Source organism: Fusarium phalaenopsidis, assembly GCF_050370095.1.
Source record: "Fusarium phalaenopsidis strain FUZ10S chromosome Unknown contig_32304, whole genome shotgun sequence".
Taxonomy (NCBI): domain Eukaryota; kingdom Fungi; phylum Ascomycota; class Sordariomycetes; order Hypocreales; family Nectriaceae; genus Fusarium; species Fusarium phalaenopsidis.
Genome location: NW_028145404.1, coordinates 2,673,545 through 2,691,951, shown reverse-complemented (window position 1 = coordinate 2,691,951; position 18,407 = coordinate 2,673,545). Strand labels below are relative to the sequence as shown.

General features: G+C 55.1%; 5 protein-coding genes across 5 annotated transcripts; 2 read left to right on the top strand and 3 right to left on the bottom strand.

The window, feature by feature from the left end:
- Positions 1 to 1,532: 1,532 nt before the first annotated feature.
- LRP88_10102 (uncharacterized protein) lies at positions 1,533 to 5,347 on the top strand (the record flags this gene model as incomplete). Its single annotated transcript, XM_083246570.1, has 3 exons — positions 1,533 to 4,069; positions 4,117 to 4,805; positions 4,860 to 5,347. 3 exons carry the CDS (start codon positions 1,533 to 1,535, stop codon positions 5,345 to 5,347), a joined length of 3,714 nt encoding a protein of 1,237 aa, XP_083097683.1.
- Positions 5,348 to 5,650: 303 nt separating this feature from the next.
- LRP88_10101 (phosphomannomutase SEC53) lies at positions 5,651 to 6,575 on the bottom strand (the record flags this gene model as incomplete). The annotated part of the gene is made up of 3 exons (XM_083246569.1): positions 5,651 to 5,903; positions 5,962 to 6,419; positions 6,474 to 6,575. The coding sequence occupies 3 exons, from the start codon at positions 6,573 to 6,575 to the stop codon at positions 5,651 to 5,653; spliced, it is 813 nt and encodes a 270-aa protein (XP_083097682.1).
- A 1,459-nt stretch (positions 6,576 to 8,034) lies between these two features.
- On the bottom strand, positions 8,035 to 11,160 carry LRP88_10100 (Sodium/calcium exchanger protein-domain-containing protein; the record flags this gene model as incomplete). Its single annotated transcript, XM_083246568.1, has 2 exons — positions 8,035 to 8,362; positions 8,414 to 11,160. The coding sequence occupies 2 exons, from the start codon at positions 11,158 to 11,160 to the stop codon at positions 8,035 to 8,037; spliced, it is 3,075 nt and encodes a 1,024-aa protein (XP_083097681.1).
- A 1,216-nt stretch (positions 11,161 to 12,376) lies between these two features.
- Positions 12,377 to 14,834, top strand: LRP88_10099 (condensin subunit BRN1; the record flags this gene model as incomplete). Its single annotated transcript, XM_083246567.1, has 4 exons — positions 12,377 to 12,471; positions 12,525 to 13,116; positions 13,167 to 14,745; positions 14,797 to 14,834. 4 exons carry the CDS (start codon positions 12,377 to 12,379, stop codon positions 14,832 to 14,834), a joined length of 2,304 nt encoding a protein of 767 aa, XP_083097680.1.
- Positions 14,835 to 16,640: 1,806 nt separating this feature from the next.
- On the bottom strand, positions 16,641 to 18,353 carry LRP88_10098 (uncharacterized protein; the record flags this gene model as incomplete). Its single annotated transcript, XM_083246566.1, has 4 exons — positions 16,641 to 17,425; positions 17,504 to 17,703; positions 17,804 to 17,839; positions 18,235 to 18,353. 4 exons carry the CDS (start codon positions 18,351 to 18,353, stop codon positions 16,641 to 16,643), a joined length of 1,140 nt encoding a protein of 379 aa, XP_083097679.1.
- Between the last annotated feature and the right edge of the window lie 54 nt (positions 18,354 to 18,407).

The window sequence follows — 18,407 nt, the reverse complement described above, 5'->3', positions numbered from 1 at the left end:
TCTTGACATGTGCGGAACCAACAGTCTTCAAGAGCCGTTGGTTGTTTTTGCTTGTTTCACTCTTGTTATCTGGTGGGAGCTTCGCACCTGTGCTCATCAGGCTGGTTTAAGTCGTGATTGGACGCATGTGAAGCCATTGCGCCCATGACAAAATCCGTACGGATACACATGTACACATCGACTCATTCCCGTCTCAAAGAAACCGTGACTCCTCTCTGCGCTCGCAAGCCAGCTGTCTTGAGCTGCCAGGTGGGCAAATGCGAGCGCTGGTACTGGATCCCTCCTGTTCTTGGCTCGAGGAGCTCAGCGCTTGCATCGAGGCTATGCTGGTGCCCATGATGGGTCAGAAGCCTCTCATGATGCACGGGTCTACCCCAAGTGATCCACACTCACCGTCGTCTGGCCCCCAAACCCTGGCACTTCCCGAGACCCCGTTCTCTGGCCTGCTCTAGATCAAGCTCCCGGGCGCTTACAGGATTGGCAAATGTCTTGACGGGGCCAATCAGCGGCAGTTGTTCCTCATGGTGCCCGCTGAAACAGAAGTCGGGTCCCATTTCGGGATGGATTCTTTTGCCGTGGTGACGAAGTATTGCTGTGCATGATCAAAGCTGGTTTCCTCTGTGCCCCTGGATGAGAACTTTTTTGTTGATAAGTTTTGCGCAAGTTCGCGTGGTCTTGGCTAGCATATCCGGCGGCTAAACGCTTGGTATCGTGTCATGCAGTTGAACAGGTTGGACTGTAAAGTAGCGAGAGTATCATTCAACTGTCCTAATTCCATCGAGAAAGTTGTTAGCGAGATATTGGCCTTGATCCTTGTCCTCACGTACTCACTCGCTCTTTATCAACTTTCAAGTATTGGGCCTCCATCTTTGCCACACCACTACGCTACAGACAAGCTCCCTCCCAGCTACTAACGTCACCCGCGCCCAAGCATCCCCGCCTCTCCCGCCGTACCTACCGGGGCCGTCTATCATATTTGTATGGCCAAAGCAGGGCACGGCGCTTGACCAGACAGACCCTCTCTTCCTCTCTCGTGTCCCCCTTCTCCTCGTCCACGTAATTTTTGTCTCCTTTATTGCTCCTTCTGTCTGCTTGCTTCATCCATCTGTCGGACTCATCGCGCTTCTGAAACCAATACATAAAGCTCTTGTTCCTGGCGCGACCGTTTCTGCGACCCGCTGGAGCTTGCCGGGGACCGCCCACGTCACTTGGCACCTGTCGCACCTACCTACTACGTACCTTCAGGCCTCACGCAACGCAACCCCGCCCAACCACCAAGACTCATCGCGACTCTGCGATTTGAAGGATTCGCCCTCACTCGAGCGAGTTTCGTCCAACGGAGATCCCTAGCGCTTCGTCATCTTTTATTCTTGGATACTCGACCTTGCGAAACGCTCGCCTCATACAGCCCTAGTGCGGCGTCTCGTGGTCCCCTCCCCTTACCGAACAACCCCGCGATACCTACCTGGGCACATACCCAGAAACCGCCTCACATTATCCTGCCGCCCGCCCCGGCGCTCCTCTAGGTCAAGATGGAGCGAAGTCGCGGTGTCCCGGACGAGGAGATGTTCCTCAACAAACCTGCTCCCGACGACTGCGACAGCCCGACCATCGAGCCACTGCGTATCTTCAAACCCCAGAGCCCCCAGCCCGCCAAGGACAGCAGGTCCTCCTCCTCCACCTTCAGATACCCAGCGCCTCCGTCGTCCACGTCTCCCATCTCCAAGCACTCTTTCCCTCTTCCTCCAGGTGCCTCGAGCTCTGCTGCCCCCCTGCCCTTCCCGGACGACGACGACATCCGTAAACCAACTCCGGCAAAGCCCTTTGGTTCCGCCTATAATGATACCAGCCCTCGTCTAGAGACAAGTCCCCAGGGAAAGAAGCCTGGTCTTGCCGAGCGAAGAGGTGCCGCCCCGAAGCCCATTTCTTCTCCAACAAGCCCCGATGCCGACCAGGATCTCTTTCAGCGTCCCATAGCAGATCATCACCGTCCGGGTTCCTCCAACGCCAACTATCCGAGCTACCAAAAGACATACTACCCACCACCCGGCGCCGCTGAGGCCCCCCAGCCCCCGGCGAAGACTGCCGTTGAGCAAATAAAGATGGATGGCTCCGGAGTCAATCGGTTTGCTTCAACCGCCTCGACCTCAACCACCCGGGCTAGCCGGGGTTCCCCTCCTCCCCCCGAAACCCCGGTCGAGGAGCCCGGTCACGTACCGGCCGATGCTATCGAGGCCCGGTATGCCGCCGCCGGTATTTCCGGCACGGCGACACTCAACAGCCTCGGCGCCCCCAGCGCTGCCGCCACCCAGCGACTTGCCCAATATGGAAACCAACCTCCGCCTCAACGGCCGTGGACGCCGACAGAGTCGCCGGATCAGGCGCCATCCGGACCTCCGACTGTTTACCAGGGCATGAATGCCATTTCAAGTCCTCCCCCGACTAAAGTGTCGTTCAGTCCTCCTCCCCAGCCGCAACAGCAGCAGCAATACATGCCTCCACCGCAACCCCAGCAGCAGCCTCAGCAACCCCAGCAACCCCAGCAACCCCAGCAACCCCAGCAACCCCATGGTCAGGAACAAGTTAGTGTATTGGAGCAGGACTTCGAACGCATGAGCACAAATTCGCCGCCTCCTGCATACTCGAGCTTGAACACTGGCTCTGGCTCTTCCTATCCAAGTGAGAAACAGCGCCCTCAACAACAGCAACAGCCGCAGGCACAACAGCCACAGCCACAGCCACAGCAGCAGCAGCAGCAGCAGCAGCAACACCCTGCACTCGCATCAGGCTCAACTCCTGCCCAGCAGCCGACTCCCAGCGCATCGACACCACCCAAGAAGGCAGCGGCCGTGGCAGCAGCCGCAGCGACAGCGGCGACCGCAACTGCTGCTGCTGGCCTTGCCTCGCCCGCTCTCCAACATCCTGGCCACCCAGCATTTGCCAATGACCCTCACCCCGAGCAGAATGGACAAGGCTCGCAGCAAGCAACCGCTGCTGCTCAGCCCTTTGAGGCTCAAAATCCGGCTTCGCCTCCTCCCTTGCCTGAGGGATGGATAGCACATCTCGACCAGAACTCCGGCCAGTACTATTACATCCATCTCGCAACCCAAGCGACCCAGTGGGAATTCCCCAAGGGACCAAACCCCATGACACATGAGCAGGCCCCTCTGTCTCCCACGGCCTCCACGTATGGAAACCCGCTGGGATCACCTGGCATGTTTGGCAAGCAGAATATGGCCTCGCCCATGTTCCCACCCCACACTCCAGGCTATGCCGAGAGTATCATGAGCGTGGCCGCTTCAGCTACTCCCACAGCTGCTGGATTCACAGGACCCCCACCCAGCGCTGGCGTTGACATGTATAGAATTCAGCCTACCAATGGCGTCTACTTTGGCCCGTACCTTCGATATGTCAACATGGATATTGAAAAGGGCCTGTGGCTTGGAAGCATTCTTGTCGTGACGGATGCTCCTCAGCCCCCGACAATCCACCTCCACTTGAGTATGGATCTATCACCCAATCCCAGACAGCTTCAGCCTCGTCCCATTTTCACGCACCAGAGGTGGAAGTTTTATAAGTATGATATTGAGCTCCCCATGTCTGAAACTGGTACCGAACGATGGACATACGCTGTCACGTCCCATCTGGGCTGCACCCGCTACGAGTTTGTTGTCGCTGGACGTCAAGAAACGAGCTGGCGTTTCATCGCACACTCTGGTAATGATTTCGCCTCCGGAACATCACAGAACGAGCGTGCCAAGCTTGGCGGAGTCGGATTCATGTGGAAGGATGTCCTCCAGAAGAATGTCGAATGCGGTGGCTTCCACGTCCAGCTGGGCCTGGGAGACCAGATTTACGGTGATCGACTTTGGAAAGAAGTGCCTCTTCTCAAGCAATGGCTTGCCATGAGCGGCCGCGAGAACAAGAAGAATGTCCAATGGACAGCCCGCCACGAGGAAGACGTTTCTCATGCCTACTTCCACTACTATACCAGCCACTTTGATCAGCCATATCTGCGGGAAGCGTTTGCGCAGATCCCTCACATCCTACAGATTGACGATCATGACATGTAAGTTTATTGCTTGTTTCTTTAGAGACTGTTACTGACTAGTATAGTTTCGACGGATATGGTTCCTACCCTGATTATATGCAGTCGTCGCCCATGTTCAAGAACATTGGCCGAATTGCAACGGAAATGTATCTACTCTTCCAGCACCACACTACGGTCGAAATGCTGCGAAACGTTAGCACAGATCATGACATCTTCACGGTTACCGGAACGGGTTGGCACTTTGTCAAGTTCCTTGGACCGGCCGTGGTGGTTGTTGGCCCTGATTGTCGATCAGAGCGTACTCAGGCCCAGGTAATGGCTGGCCCGACTTATCAAGGCATCTTCCCCAAGGTCGCCACGCTACCTCCTAGTGTACAGCACTGTATCTGGATGGTTTCTGTGCCACTTGTGTATCCTCGCCTGGATACGGTGGAGAGTCTTGCCAACACTATGGCTGTGGGTAAGAAGGCGGTCAACACAACGTACAACATTCTGGGCAAGGTGACAAGCTCAGTGGCTGGCGTGGTCGGTGGCAAAGAGGTTGTTGCCCAGGGCTTCTCGCAGGTCAAGAAGGCCGTTGGCAAGACGGGTCTCATGGGCAACGTTCTGAACCAGTTTGGCGAGCTTGATATCCAAGAGGTGCTCAAGGATATGTGGACGCATGACACCAAGGATCTCGAGAGGACCTACTTTATCCGAACACTCCAGGGCATCGCACAGCAGAAGGGAATCCGGATGACCTTCCTTTCTGGAGGTATGTTGACAATCCTTTGATACACACTGAACATCCAAGCTAACATGATTATAGATGTCAACGCCTCAGGAGCGGGACTGGTCCATGATCCCACTCACCCTGGTGACCACAAGACCATGTACCAGATCATCTCGTCGCCAATCGTGGCGGCGCCACAGAGCAACTATGTCCTCAAGATGCTGCACAACCAGAAGACGCTGTACGTGCCACAGAATGGCAAGAAGTCGACGCACGAGGTGTCGGACACCAAGGAGGACATGATGGAGATCTTCCACACTGATGCCAGCGGTGCCGCGCGGGAGCTCAAGAAGCTCATGGGCCGCCGAAACTACGTCGCTGTCGTGTCCTATGACCAAGACGCCCTGGCGGCGCAGAGCCAGGCAGCCTTTAGCCCCAACCCAAGCCTCAACGGCTCACAACACGGTCAGGGCCTGTCCAAGGTCAGCCTGGCTGTCGATTTCGTGGTGCAGGGTGACGGGGCCTTTACAGCGCCGACCAAGTATGGTCCCGTCATCATCCCTCATTTGGAGTATGGACGATGAGGGAGCTAGAAGAGTTGGATGCTGATCTCGAGGAGGATGGAGTTGGTGACAGGTTTCGGCCATTTGATGTTGCACATGTAGCGGCTTATATGACTTGACGAAGACTTGTTTATACATTTGGATATACCTTGATGTTGAATACCTACTTATGGACATGACAATATCTTTTATCACATGGCAATTGATAAATATTAACAGTCAGTTGTTGAATATGTGCGCAAATTTTGTATTTTCTTGGTCTCATGTCTATTGTACGTGTATGTGTGCTTTTGCTGCTTCTTCTTCCAACGCCAGCATATGTATCTAGAGATCAAAGAGCTCCTTGAGGATGCGGATGGTATCCTCAGGGCCGGTGACGGAGTGTCCGACGGTGCGGGAGTCGGTGTAGATCTCGTAGTCGTTGCCGCCCTCGAAGGTCTTGTCGCCGAAGAAGTGGATGGTGTTGTAGGTGATGCCATCGGGCTTCTTGGCCTCGTTCTCGAGGTGCCTGAGGCAGTAGGTCTTGTCCCAGCCAGTGGGGAAGACGTCGAAGGAGATCTGGCCTCCAATGGAGAAGCTGTGCGGTATGGGTTAGCCATTGGGGGTCTTGTCATGATGGGTTGAGTTTAGCATACGTGAGACCGAGATGACCGAAGCGCTCCTTCAGAGCCTCGACAAACTTCTGGCGGACCTTGGCGTCCTTGTCAAACTTCTCAAAGTCGTTGCGCTCCTGGGTGCTGGCGTTACGGCCGATGGGGCTGATGTTGATCATGCCGTTACGGAACTCGATAAAGGTACCGCGCTTGACGGGGAGGTCGAGGTCGGCGATGTAGTGGAGACAGAAGTTGGCGAGCTCCTTGTACTGGTCCTCGCCGATCCACTTGATGAAGGTGTTGGACTCGAGGGGCTCGCCGAGCTTGTAGGCAGTGAGGCCGTTCTCGGAGAAGCAAAAGTCGAAGAGGGCGGTGACGGGCTGGCCAGCGGGCTTGCCCAGCTGCTCCTGCTGCTTGGCAAAGTCGGAGCCGCCGACGTAGCCGATGGAGCACTTGGCGCGGAGGTCCTCGAGGATCTGGAGGACCTCGGGGGAGGCGTCCTTTTGCGACTGTTAGCGACGAAGGAGGGCGGTGGAGGGACAAGCAGGATGTACCAGGCGGGCGGGGGTGAGGGTGCCGTCGACGTCGAAGAGGCAGATGGTGTCCTTGAGAGGACGCTCCGCGAGGGGAGTGTAGGAAGGAGGAGGGTTGGCCATTGTGAGATTTGTGAGGGCGATTGATGAAGGAACAAGGAAGAAGAAAAAAAATGGCACAGAATACCCAAAGTAGCTGGGTCAATGGTGTTGAGGAGGGGGAAGGGGTCTGAGGGGCAGCTGCGATGCAAGTGTGCGGGGCAACGATGGAAGCTACTGTAATGTACCTTCTCTGAACGGGCAAGAGCTTGACCACGTCCAGACGTCTTATACTTGACTCTGTGCAGCCTCTAACTTGGACCAAACATCAACATCAACAAGCGTAATCTGGCATCTTGAAGCCCATGACGAATTCATCTTGTTTCAACACTGGTCACGCGGGGCATCGATCACCTCGAAACGATGGATTACGCGACAGATCCCTCTCACAAGACCACGTTGGCCCATTTACAGATATTAATCGCCCAAGCCACTCCAGGGGTTGCTTGACCGGACGACGGTAGAGAGTCATGTCGTGGAGGCGCAGTTGTTGAAGCGAGATGAGATTGACAAGATCTTGACTAGGAACGCGCCATTCGAAGCCATGAGGACAGCATGTCATGAAGAGGATGGTTCTTTGCTGCCGTTCAGCTCGTCCCCTCCCTGACAGTCTTGTCTTGTTCAAGCTCAGCGGTTGAGTGCATAGGTGCCTGGCCAACCTTGCCTCTATCTCTACTCTCCGAAACAAACCTCCACTCAAGGCTAATGCGCTATCAACAAGAAGCTTGAAGCCATCATGAGCCGCTGCAATTCGACCATCTTAATTTGTCTGCCCCCACTGCGATCTCCCGCAAGCGAAATCTCGGCCGCCTTTTTTAAAGTGGGGTCCCCACCGACACTATCGGTGGACCGCTCCTCCGACCTCCGAACCGTTCGCAGACGACAAGTGGGTCCCTCACCGCCGAAGCCCCTCGGTCAGCTCTCGGTGAGCGGCGCATCAGAAAATAAGCTCGCCAGCTGCCCGCCAGCTGCAGCACCCGCACCACGGGGGGAAGTATTATCATTGAATTCAATTCCCAATCTTCCCAACGAGAGCAATGACGGAACTGGCAAGCGTCACGTCCCCGAGTTCTCGCAGAACTTAGTAGCGAGTGCTCTGGTTCGACCCCCGCCCTGACTAACATTCTACGAAGCATGCTACTTGACTAACTTTACAGCGTAGTTTGCTGTATAAAATCTGCCATTTATCCTCTGCCACTTATCTTCTACCATTTATCATCTGTCATATATCTTCTGCCATCTCTATAATTTTGCTAGTCAGACCTTCTTGATCTTTGCAACCCTCGTGTCTCGCCCCCTTATTCTTTTCAGACCCTGCCTCACCAACCAAGCTGGATCATAATATGGTACCGGGTGCACTTTTCCTCGAAATTTCCAACGTCAATTGAAGCAAATGTATTCGTCGATTGCTCGAAAAGGCTCAACTACAGAATGTCGTCTATCATGATGCTCTCAAGGCCATGTTGCTAGGGCCTATGCACAGTTACATCTCTCCCCACACACCAGTCAATTCAACAACCACATTCACAATTGTGCTCACTGCCCAGAGCGCGATCAGTCCCCATCCAATCTTTCGACTTAGAATCCACTTGTTCATCGGCACCACAATCAGCAGGCCCACAAGCATCACCAGGAGTGTGATGGCCGAGATCATAAGAGTCCCGCCGACCTGGATGCGATAAGGCTTGTATTTGATGGGATGACTGGGGTCGAGGCGGTGCTTCTTGTTTGCCTTTTGAATCATCATCATGGCGCCGCCGATGCCGATACCCAGCAGAATGTTCAGCATGGGGCCTCCAAAACAGGCAGACCTACGAAGTCATTGTCAGTTGTGCACGTCAAGAGACCGGAACAATACTTACAAAGCCATGACGGGGTATCCAAGCCTCGCTACCGTGATGTCGGCGACTAGATCTCCAACACTGTTTCCAGCAGCAAAAATTGTAAGTCCCAACAGAGCTTCCGAGATGTTGAGGATGACCCCAACTGTTTTCAGGACTCCCACAACTTCGCCGGCAATGGTCGATATCCAGGCTATACTGATGATAAATCCCATGAAGCATAGCATATAATGATACTTCGGGCGTCTCTCCTCTGTCGTAAAGAGGACAAGAATACCCAGGAGGACAAGCGAGGCGAGGAGCGAGTACATCACCATTCGGACCAAAACCTTGTGAGGGTTGTCCCAGTCCTCCAGCATGTTAGCCCAGAGGACGAAGACAGCGAATTGGGGTCCAGTGAAGAGCTGGAGCGCCACAAGCCATCGGTTCCAACCCGTGCAATCATTCTTGACACTGCTGGAGGACGGGAAATCGGATGCTGGCTTTGTGACAATGGCCGGAGGACCCAGTGAGAAATGCGGATCGCCTACAGCTTCTCCCTCTTCGGCGTGGGTGAACGGAGTGGTAGCGGAAGAGGCGATGTAGCTGTTCCCACGGCTGTGGAGGGTATGCCTACGGTAACGCTCCCACTCCGACTCTGGCTCTATCGCCGCGTGCTCGATGGACACGGGCGGAGCCATATGCCCAATGCTTGGGTTATGGTCATGGTGGTGAACGCTGTGGTCAAGGAGCGTGTCCAGGATGGACAAGTCGTCATCTGTCGTCTCAGAGTCGACCACAGGCAGAGTCGTGACCAGAAGGAAGATGCTGGGCACAGAAATGGCGCTGACGAACTTGTCCCAAGCCGTCTTCTCACTCCATCCCTGCAACGTGGGAAATAAAGTTGCCAAGAGGATATGCGGAGGTGGCAGCACAGCATATGGCCACCATCTCACAGGACGACTCGGCGATACCGCCGTCCGCTGCAGATCTGCAAACGGTGTTTCACGGCTTACCGCAGCTGAAGGCGTAGTGCCGGGTGAGATACCTCCTGGTGAGACGGCTCCTGGTGACAAGAACTCGCTGGGCTCAGCTTGATAGTTGGGTGTGAGCAAAGCGGGTGAGTCCGTATACATGGGGAAAGGGCTGTTTGGTGAAGACCTATCACTGTAGCTGCTGCGACGACTGGGAATCTGCAACTCGAGCTGAGGAGCGAGCAATTTGTTCTGGTGATCCTCAGCTGGAGCATCATCAGTAGTCCCGCTGGGGCCGACAGGGGGAGGAGCCAAGTTGCCTCCGACGGTGTAAGACGGACTCGGGCTTGGTGATCGCGTTCCGCTGGTGTTCGACGGAGGGACAGATAGGTTGCCGTCGCCTGAATCTCGGCTACCAGGCATTAGCAAATCATGATGGATTGAAGGCCCAACTGGCTGGTCTCCTGAGGAGAGGGCTCTGTTTCTCCTCAGTTCATGGTCGGCGCGCGCGGTAGCGAGCAGACCATCAGAGCGGGAGTCCGGCATGGTCGTCGTAGTCACCCTCCGTCTGTGGTGGACATGATGATCAGAGGAGCTTCTCTCTGGGATGGGCGCCATCTGCAGGTTGCCCTCGCGCTGCAGCTGGGCGAGGGCCGACCGGAACTCGAGCGCACCAACCAGACTCGGCCTGATAGGAGTCAAAGTATGTCTCCTGCCAGGTCTAGTCCGAAGGACTCGCATGCTGCTGGCGACCTCGGCGGCGACCATTCGGTCATGGTCCTCACTCGACGTGTCACTCGACGACTCTGGCTCCTGGCCCTCGATCTCAATCCTGGGTCCAGTCTCAAGAACTGAAATATCAAGCGGAGTAGAATTCGAGGTGCCTGGGCCGGACCCAACCTCATCAGGATCGTCCCGGTACGGCTCGCCAGCCAATTCATCTCCAGAGTGGCCAATGGGCCCGTAGACGTGGCTGCGCGCCTCCCCCTCTCTGCGCTGCCTCCGCTTCCGCCTGGTTGAGTACCAATGCCAAGTAACAACAGTGATCACGTAGATGGTATAGTAGCCGATCATGAGCCAGCACTCCCACAAGTGCAGATGGCCGTCGGCCAGAAAGATGGTGGTAAAGACAACCGCAAGAATAAAGAAGCAAATGTCGCGAGCGTACGTCTTACGGTCGACACGAAACTCCCTGACAAGAGCCATAGAGCCTGCGACAACACCAGTGATGAAGCTGGCGGCGCCAATAAGCTCGCCAACGGCCATGCTGGCGCTGTTGGAGCCCATGGCAGCAAATGTGCTAAAGACATCTGGGGAGCCATTTCCAAAAGCGAGGAAAGTGACACCAGCCAGACTCTCGCTCAGGCCAAGAATTGTTGCAATTGTGCTTAGATTGACGCTGAAGAAGTCGCTCGCAGCTATGCCGATGGTGGTGAAGAGGAGGCCCAGCCATATCACGAGCAAGCTGAATGCGATAGGTTGGATATCGGCGAAGGCGCAGTAGTAGAGGTCGAGGTAATGGATGAGGCCGGCATCGTCGTCGGCGCAATACTGCCTGACAAAGGCGCACTTATCCTGAGCTTCGTGGACGTCATTGCATTCGGGGGCTTCGAGCGAGGAGGAGCTGCGCTTGAAGAGCAGAGTTTCGGCGGGGGTCGTGTCGCTGCGGGAGGCGTAACGCGCGGTGGTCGTGTGCGATAGGAAGGAGTATGCCGTGAGTAGCGATAGGATCAGGATCGTAACGTAAAAAGGGCGAGACTGCAGGCGGCTGCCTCTGAGGAATCGGTTCGAGCTCGGGTTGCGGCCCTTGGCCATTCCGCTGGGGCGGATGGGCCCACGAGGGGTTGTCATTGTCATGCTGTAACTGCTGTCGACATGTTATACCGCGATAGCTGCCGAGGCCATCCTCACTCGTTGACCGAGGAAGGGGAAAGGGAGAAAGAAGCTCGGGAGTTCAAAGAGAAGTGCGTGTTAGTGAGGGAGATGGATGGAGGCGGGTCATATGGGGACGGGAGACTAGGAAGGGAAGATGCTGTAGATTAGGTAGGTAGCGAAACCAAAGTATCATGGCATATTACGTCCTGTCCACGTCGTGCCTGCCTCGGGCTCGGATCGGATTCGAGGAGTGTCCCATAGAGTTAGTTACAGCACAGTCTCTTCCCCCCGGCGATATCCCACGCCCAAAAGCGGGCAGAATCCAAGCTCGCAGAGACTTGGCGTCCCCGTGTGACGGGTCCATTTCGCCTTATTCCGTGACGACAACCTTAGGTACCCCGAGGGAGGCCGCCGGCAGCGTCCAATAGAAGGCCGCGCGGCGGAGATTAGCCGGCTCTCGCCACAGTGTGGCCCAGCCCTCCAAGAGTCTTGGAGAGGAACCGCTGGCTTTGGCACGGCCTGGTCTCGCCCACTTTAGAGTTGGCAGTGACAGACTGGCACAGTGGCACTCGCTCACAAGATCAGCAGCCACTCTTGATCAATAGAGATCCGGCTACAAATCATGCGCGACGCCGATGCGACCTGGCTCAAACACAATATCCAACGTGCTTGGCTTTGGCGCTGCCACGTGCTGATTGGGGGCACTTTGTTTTTATGCAGACATGGGGCAGGGGTACAGCACGTAGTACTCAACGCGCCTTCCTGCCTTGGCAGCTCTCCGTTATTCTCCGTTTCGGACGGAAGGTGCGTGATGATGTGAGGGGAATTCAATTCCTCCACCGCTTGTTCACCGAAAAGGCACCGAAGGGTTGTACCTACCACCCCGCTCGAGGTACCTGGCCGTGTACTTGCCGTGGCTGTGGCTGTGGCAGTTGAAGAATCTCAGCCACACTTTGTGCCTGGTTTCCAAGGCCTACATCCCGTCCCTCCACCACCTAGTTGGCCCAAACCTTACCCCACGAACCCATACAGTAGACGCCGCATTTATTTTGTTTACTTTGGCAAGGGGGGTCCCGCAACACCACGACGACGACGCGCCAGGCCTCGTTGAATCCAGCCTTCTTGCCCTCACAATCCGCGCAAAAGACTCCAAAAAATGCCTCGCGTTGCTCAGGTTCCCCGGACGGGGAGTGCCAGATCCAATACTGGCTCCAGCGTTGCCTCACCTTTCAAGACGGCGTCGCCCATCAAGTAAGCCCTCACCGAACATCCCATAGCAACCGTGATACTGACGCATCTCGCAGGATCCCTCTCAACGACGATGTCCACGAAAAGGGCCAACGCATGAGCTCCAGGCGAGCACTTCAAGAAAGACAGTTCAACGAGATCAAAAAGGCTGCAACCCCTCGCAAGGTCAGCCTCCGCCGCGACGACATGGAGAACTCGCCAGGAGCCGATCCCCGCACTCCCCACGGCAGCCGGAGCATCAACATTGACGATGATGAGGGCTTTGTAGTAGGCGGAACTGCGGTCACGCCTATGAAGCGTGTCCCGATTCTCGCCAACTTTGAGGAGTGGATGAAGATGGCGACCGACAACAAGATCAATGCTACAAACTCGTGGAACTTTGCCCTCATCGACTACTTTCACGACATGTCGCTCTTGAAAGAGGGCGACGGCGTCAACTTTCAAAAGGCCAGTTGCACCCTCGATGGGTGTGTCAAGATCTACACAAACCGAGTTGACAGTGTCGCAACCGAGACGGGCAAGCTGCTGAGCGGTCTTGCCGATAGCAACAATGCCAAGAAGAAGGACCGGGATGGCGAGGAGGGTGAGGAGAGCGACGAGGAAGAGCTGGACGAGAATGGCAACGTGAAGAAGAAGCCCAAGAAGAAGGTAATGGGGAGATCCTTGCGCTCTCTCTGGCTTATACTGACGTTTCATAGACACAACGATCATCCGAAGCTACCTTGGCCCCCTCTTTCAACTCATTACAGCTCAAGAAATTTGAGCTAGAATTTGCTGTTGACCCCCTATTCAAGAAGGCGTCTGCCGATTTTGACGAGGGTGGTGCCAAGGGACTTCTGCTAAACCATCTCATGATTGACTCACAAGGACGTATCGTTTTCGACAGCAGCGACGACTCTGGAGACGCCAACACCCTGGGGAAGAAGACGAAGTCTGAGGAATTCGGCGACGAGGAAGATGAGGAGGCCGAGCAACAAGAGGAGGAACCTATCGAGGAAGAAGAGGAGGAAGCTGATGTCGAGATCGATGTGGGGGCTCTGGGAGCCAAGTTTATTCCCGACTTGCAACGGCTCGACGAGCTCGACGTGTGCCCTTCTCTCAAGACTTTTGATCTCGGGGATCCCTCCGGATCTATGGATATCCCCTTCCTGAAGGCACCCGAAGACTGGAGGCAAGATCAAGACAAGGAGAAGACGCCAGGCGCTCTTGGTGATATCTCCGGACTGGTCATCGACGGAGATGCCCCTGCAGGCTTTGATGACGACGACCTCGGACTAGGCTCCTTCGATGTGGTGGGCGAGGTCGCTTTCGGTGAGGGTGGTGAAGCTTGGGCCCGAGAAGCCGCCTTGGAACCGCAGATGCGAGTGTACGACGCTGGTCTCGGCGAAGAAGGCGGTGACGGGGAAGGGTTCGACAACAATGGAGAGTATGTGGTCTCAATGACCAGTGCGCAGAAGGCGGATAAGATGCACGAAGACATCCTTGGATTCTTTGACCAGGCATTGCAGAAGAACTGGTCGAGTGCCGAGCACTGGAGAATCCGGAAAATTAAGGATGTCAACAAGCCTACGGGCGAGACCAAGAAGCGCAAGGAAAAGGAGCCCTTCGAGATTGACTTTGCGGCACCTATCGACACTCATGCGTGGGATGTCCTATACACACAGGCTGCCAGCAACTCGACTATCAGCATGCCCAAGAAGGACTGGAAGTCCAAGTCACGCAACCTCCTTCCTGACGACAAGCACTTCAACTCCAAGTCCCTCCTGAACTTGTTCTTGAAGCCCAAGGCTCGAATGGGCAGACGACGGACTGGATTTGGCGCTCGGGCCGGTGGCTTCGGCAACACTGCCCAGGACAACCAGCCCGAAGGAGAGATGGACGAGGCGTTCTGGGCTAAGCAAAAGGCGCCTATGCAGAACTCGGACGACACAGCGCTTCCGCAGGGTGATTATGACGCCAATTTCTTCCAAGATGACGGCATGCCATTCCCCGGTGGTGACCTGGACGACGACGATGATCTCGAGTTTTCAGATGCACGGGAGCATTTCTCACCAGGGGTTGATGGTCAGCCTGGCCTGACAGAGGGCGGTGGTCTCACAGCTCTCCTCAGCGGCGATACGGTGACGAATACTGGAGCATTCGGAACAACGCTGGTCACTCAAACAAGGAGGGTGCGGCCAGAGTACGTCCAATACGCAAGAGTGGCCAAGAAGGTGGACGTCCGAAGGCTCAAGGAGGAGATCTGGAAGGGCATGGATATGGAAGCTCTCGAGGTAAGTTTGCGGGTGCAACTAATAACTTGGACACCAGACTAATGCTTGACTGTAGAAACCTGTCGAGACCCCTGCCGAGGCAAATCAGGATGAGCCACTCAAGTTTACTTCTGTCATGAACAACCTGCAGTCGGTGTATCCCAAGCCGGTGATGGACGACATCTCGACATCATACTGCTTCATCTGCCTGCTGCACTTGGCCAACGAGAAGGGTCTGGTGATTGAGAAGACGGCCGACCTATCAGAGTTGGAGATCCGCAAGGACTGGACGGCAGAGATTGTGGAAGAGTAATTAAACAGAGGAAGGAGGGGGTAATTGTACTTGCGGTTGCGCAGCGTCTTTGTTTGTTGTACATGAAGTCATGGCAGGCAGCGTGCGAGTGGTGTTGGGCATTGGAAGTCGTGTGATGATTGATATCCAGGCGTTGGGGAGAAGGTCGACGGATGGAATGGTGCAACAACATCCGATGAGAGGATACGATGCAACGACACGGGCATGAATGAGATGGGAATGGATGAAATTAGATGGTTTATGTTTTGCACTTTGACAGCCTGAGTATTTGACTCTTGTGAAGTTGAGTTCTGTATCGTCAGCCTGTCAGACTCACAAACTTGGAATCCCCTCATGTTGGTTCTCGTCTTGGATGGCACGACAATACGACGGCATAATCAGATGGTATGGTACAGTGGCACCCCCAAGCAAGCCATTCGCCCCCCATCCAAGCTTCAATGACTTGACGTCGTATGGATGGATGGAGAGAGGAGAGAGCAGGACCCTCTTTCTCTCTCTCTATCTCCCCCCACGATGAACGTGAATGGATGGGAAGGACCCTTGCCCCTCCCTCCTTTCCCCAAAAAGGCGCCAAAATAAAAAAAAAACGTGGCTGCGCCATGACGTCCTGACGGATTGACAACTGGACCCTTATGACGAAGTGGGAAGGAAGGAACGAAAGCCTCACTCCCCTCTTGTTTCATGTCACTGCAAAAGGTCCCTCGCCTCAATGTGCTGCCCGGTGGTCTGATGCTTTCTCACAACCTTGGCCGACCACACAGACACAAGCGCAGATCTCTCGCCTTCTGTCAGATTCGTTTCGTTTATTGTTGCCTCTTCATTTCTTGTTTGTGTCCTTCTTCTAGTCCCTTCTTTTACCACTACAAAAAAAAAACAGGATTTCTCTCTCACACACACATTCACAAATACGCAGACATGACAGTATATATAATGTCGTCGTTACCCAAACCCAGCCAACCTTGCTCAAAATATGCCACCTTCCATCCATACTGCACTGTACTGTACGACTGACAGTCCAGATATCCTTTTTGATCCCTTTGCTTTGGGATCCATACCAGAGCCCGAAACGCCGAAGCCCACGCACGACTGCACGTACAATCGAGTCCGCAAATACCCATCCATACCAACCAGCCACCCATTACATACATATGCGTACCGTACCGTACCGCACCACCACCCGCCAATGCCATCTCATTCAGTAGGTTACATGATAATCCGTGGGTATCCAAGAAGAAAAAACACACAAAGCTATCTCTCTCTCTGGGGGTGAGAAACCTATTCCCACGCGGGAACCTGCCTGCCATTGTGGACTGGACCGTCGATCCATCCGTCACGTCGCAAGCACTCGTCCTCAAGTCTTATCTTCGGTCGTCTCGTTCATGTCGTTCAACCAGCTCGCCCGCTCTCAGGAGAACGCTCATCCCATCAAGTCGAGGTCTGATGGAGTGTTCCTGGATGGGGGCCGCCAGGTCGGGAGCTGGTGTCATCAACACGTCGGCATCCCCTATTGGTTCTGCCCTGCCAAGCAGCCCAGTGGGTGGCAGAGGACGGAAGCCTTGTGAGCCGAATTAGCTTGACCTCCTGACGAAGTCTACACATCGCGAGGATCAAGTACCATATCCCCTAGGCACGGCCCCATGCCCGAAAGGCGGCCGTGTTAGGTCTGTCGGGCTTGGACTGACTGCGCCAGTGCCAGAACCAGGCGAGCCCCGTTCAAAGACTGCGGCTGTAGTCACGGCCGGAGTCGGCATCGTTTGGTGGTGCGAAAGGAGAGCGTGTATCGGTAGCGGTCCCTCGCCGGGCGTCCGCGCAAAGCTGTTTGCTGGACTGATCGATCCAACGCTGCTGTTGGAGGACGGTTCGTGTCGGAGCAACGGTGCTCTCACCGGCGCTGAAGGAAGCACATTCGGAACCTCCGGTACCGATCTAGGGTGGTTGGCGGCGACGAAGCCCGACGAGTACGGGTTACCCTCCGATCCAGTGGCAGCCGGCATGGCTTTCCTACCATCATCGAGCATGTTGGACAATGATGGTAGGTGTTGATGGGATGGGCCACCTTCTCGCCACGAGGACTGACGCTGAGGAGGCTGACGGTGCGAATCTCGTGGGCTACCGCTGTCGTAGTGAAGGATTCGCGGTGATGACATGGTGTCGTCGTTCGAATTTGCTTGCGACGGTAATGTCGGTGTCGTTGACGAGTGTTGCGATTCGGCCACTGATGCGATCGAATTCAACCTCTCCCTTCGGGATGGAGGCGGCTCGCTCCCCTGAAGCCTCTCGCTGCCACTTCCACTTGCACTCGACGTGTTGCCTCCGGGCGTCATTGTGCTACTGCTGCTTCCATGCCGTAACCGGACAGAGTCCAGCTTGGGACGTTTTGACGCATCGTTGACTATACCCGGGACAACAAGTCAGCTTCATGAACTATATCTCAACAGTATCTGCATCTAGTGCTGCTCTGGCTACAAACCTTGAGTTCGCTTGGCTTGCTTCTCTTTGAACTCTTGGAGGTATTGCATGTACTTCCTGTAGTCGGCTGTCTTCTTGTACTCCATCAAGTCTCGATGGTACTTTTCTTTGTCGGCATTGGCCTGGCTCTCGTACGATTCCTTCTCAACCGCTTCAAGGTTCTGCCAGTTCTCTCCCACAAGCTTAGCGATTTCTGTGAAGCTGAGGTTTTGGCTCCTCAGGTCTTCTCTCATTTCTATACACAACCCTCTTGTCAGCACTCTGCCATTACAGACAAGTGTCTGGCTCAGTGGTAACTTACTATTGGAGAACAGCACATATGCAGAGGGGGGCCTCTCTGGGGCATTTTCATCAGGCTGATTACTCGTTAGCAGAGAACTCGACGAATGAATCCTTGTACCAGTTTACCTTCGGATGTCGTCGATACTTTCGCTTCGCAACCCCCTGCCCCTCCTGGTGGCTTTCCGGCCGAGGAGGTTCTGGTGGGACGCCTTCAGGCTTGACTTCTTCGCTTGTTGGTCTTACTGGTGTTACCAATGATGCCGTCGGGGAGATGCCTCGAGCGTTGGCAATCCTTCGCTGGAGTTTCTATCGCACAGCCCGTATTAGCAACCCGGCCCAAGTGGGCAGCAACGGCAAACATACCCTTCGATGGCCGAGTTTGACACCCAAGGCATCGCTAAATCAACCCTATCAGCGCGAGTCCCGAGTTCGAGTCCGGGTTGAACTCACAGGTCTGACTCCTGGATGTCAAGGATAATGTCCCACTCATCAAACCCCTGCTCGACAAATGTGTCAAGATACTGGGTCAAGCCCAACTCGCCAAAGATCTTTTCAAGATCGGAAGACATGCAGCTAAGCTGGAAAGTTCCGGGGAACCTCCCTCCAAAGACAACCGGTTTTCT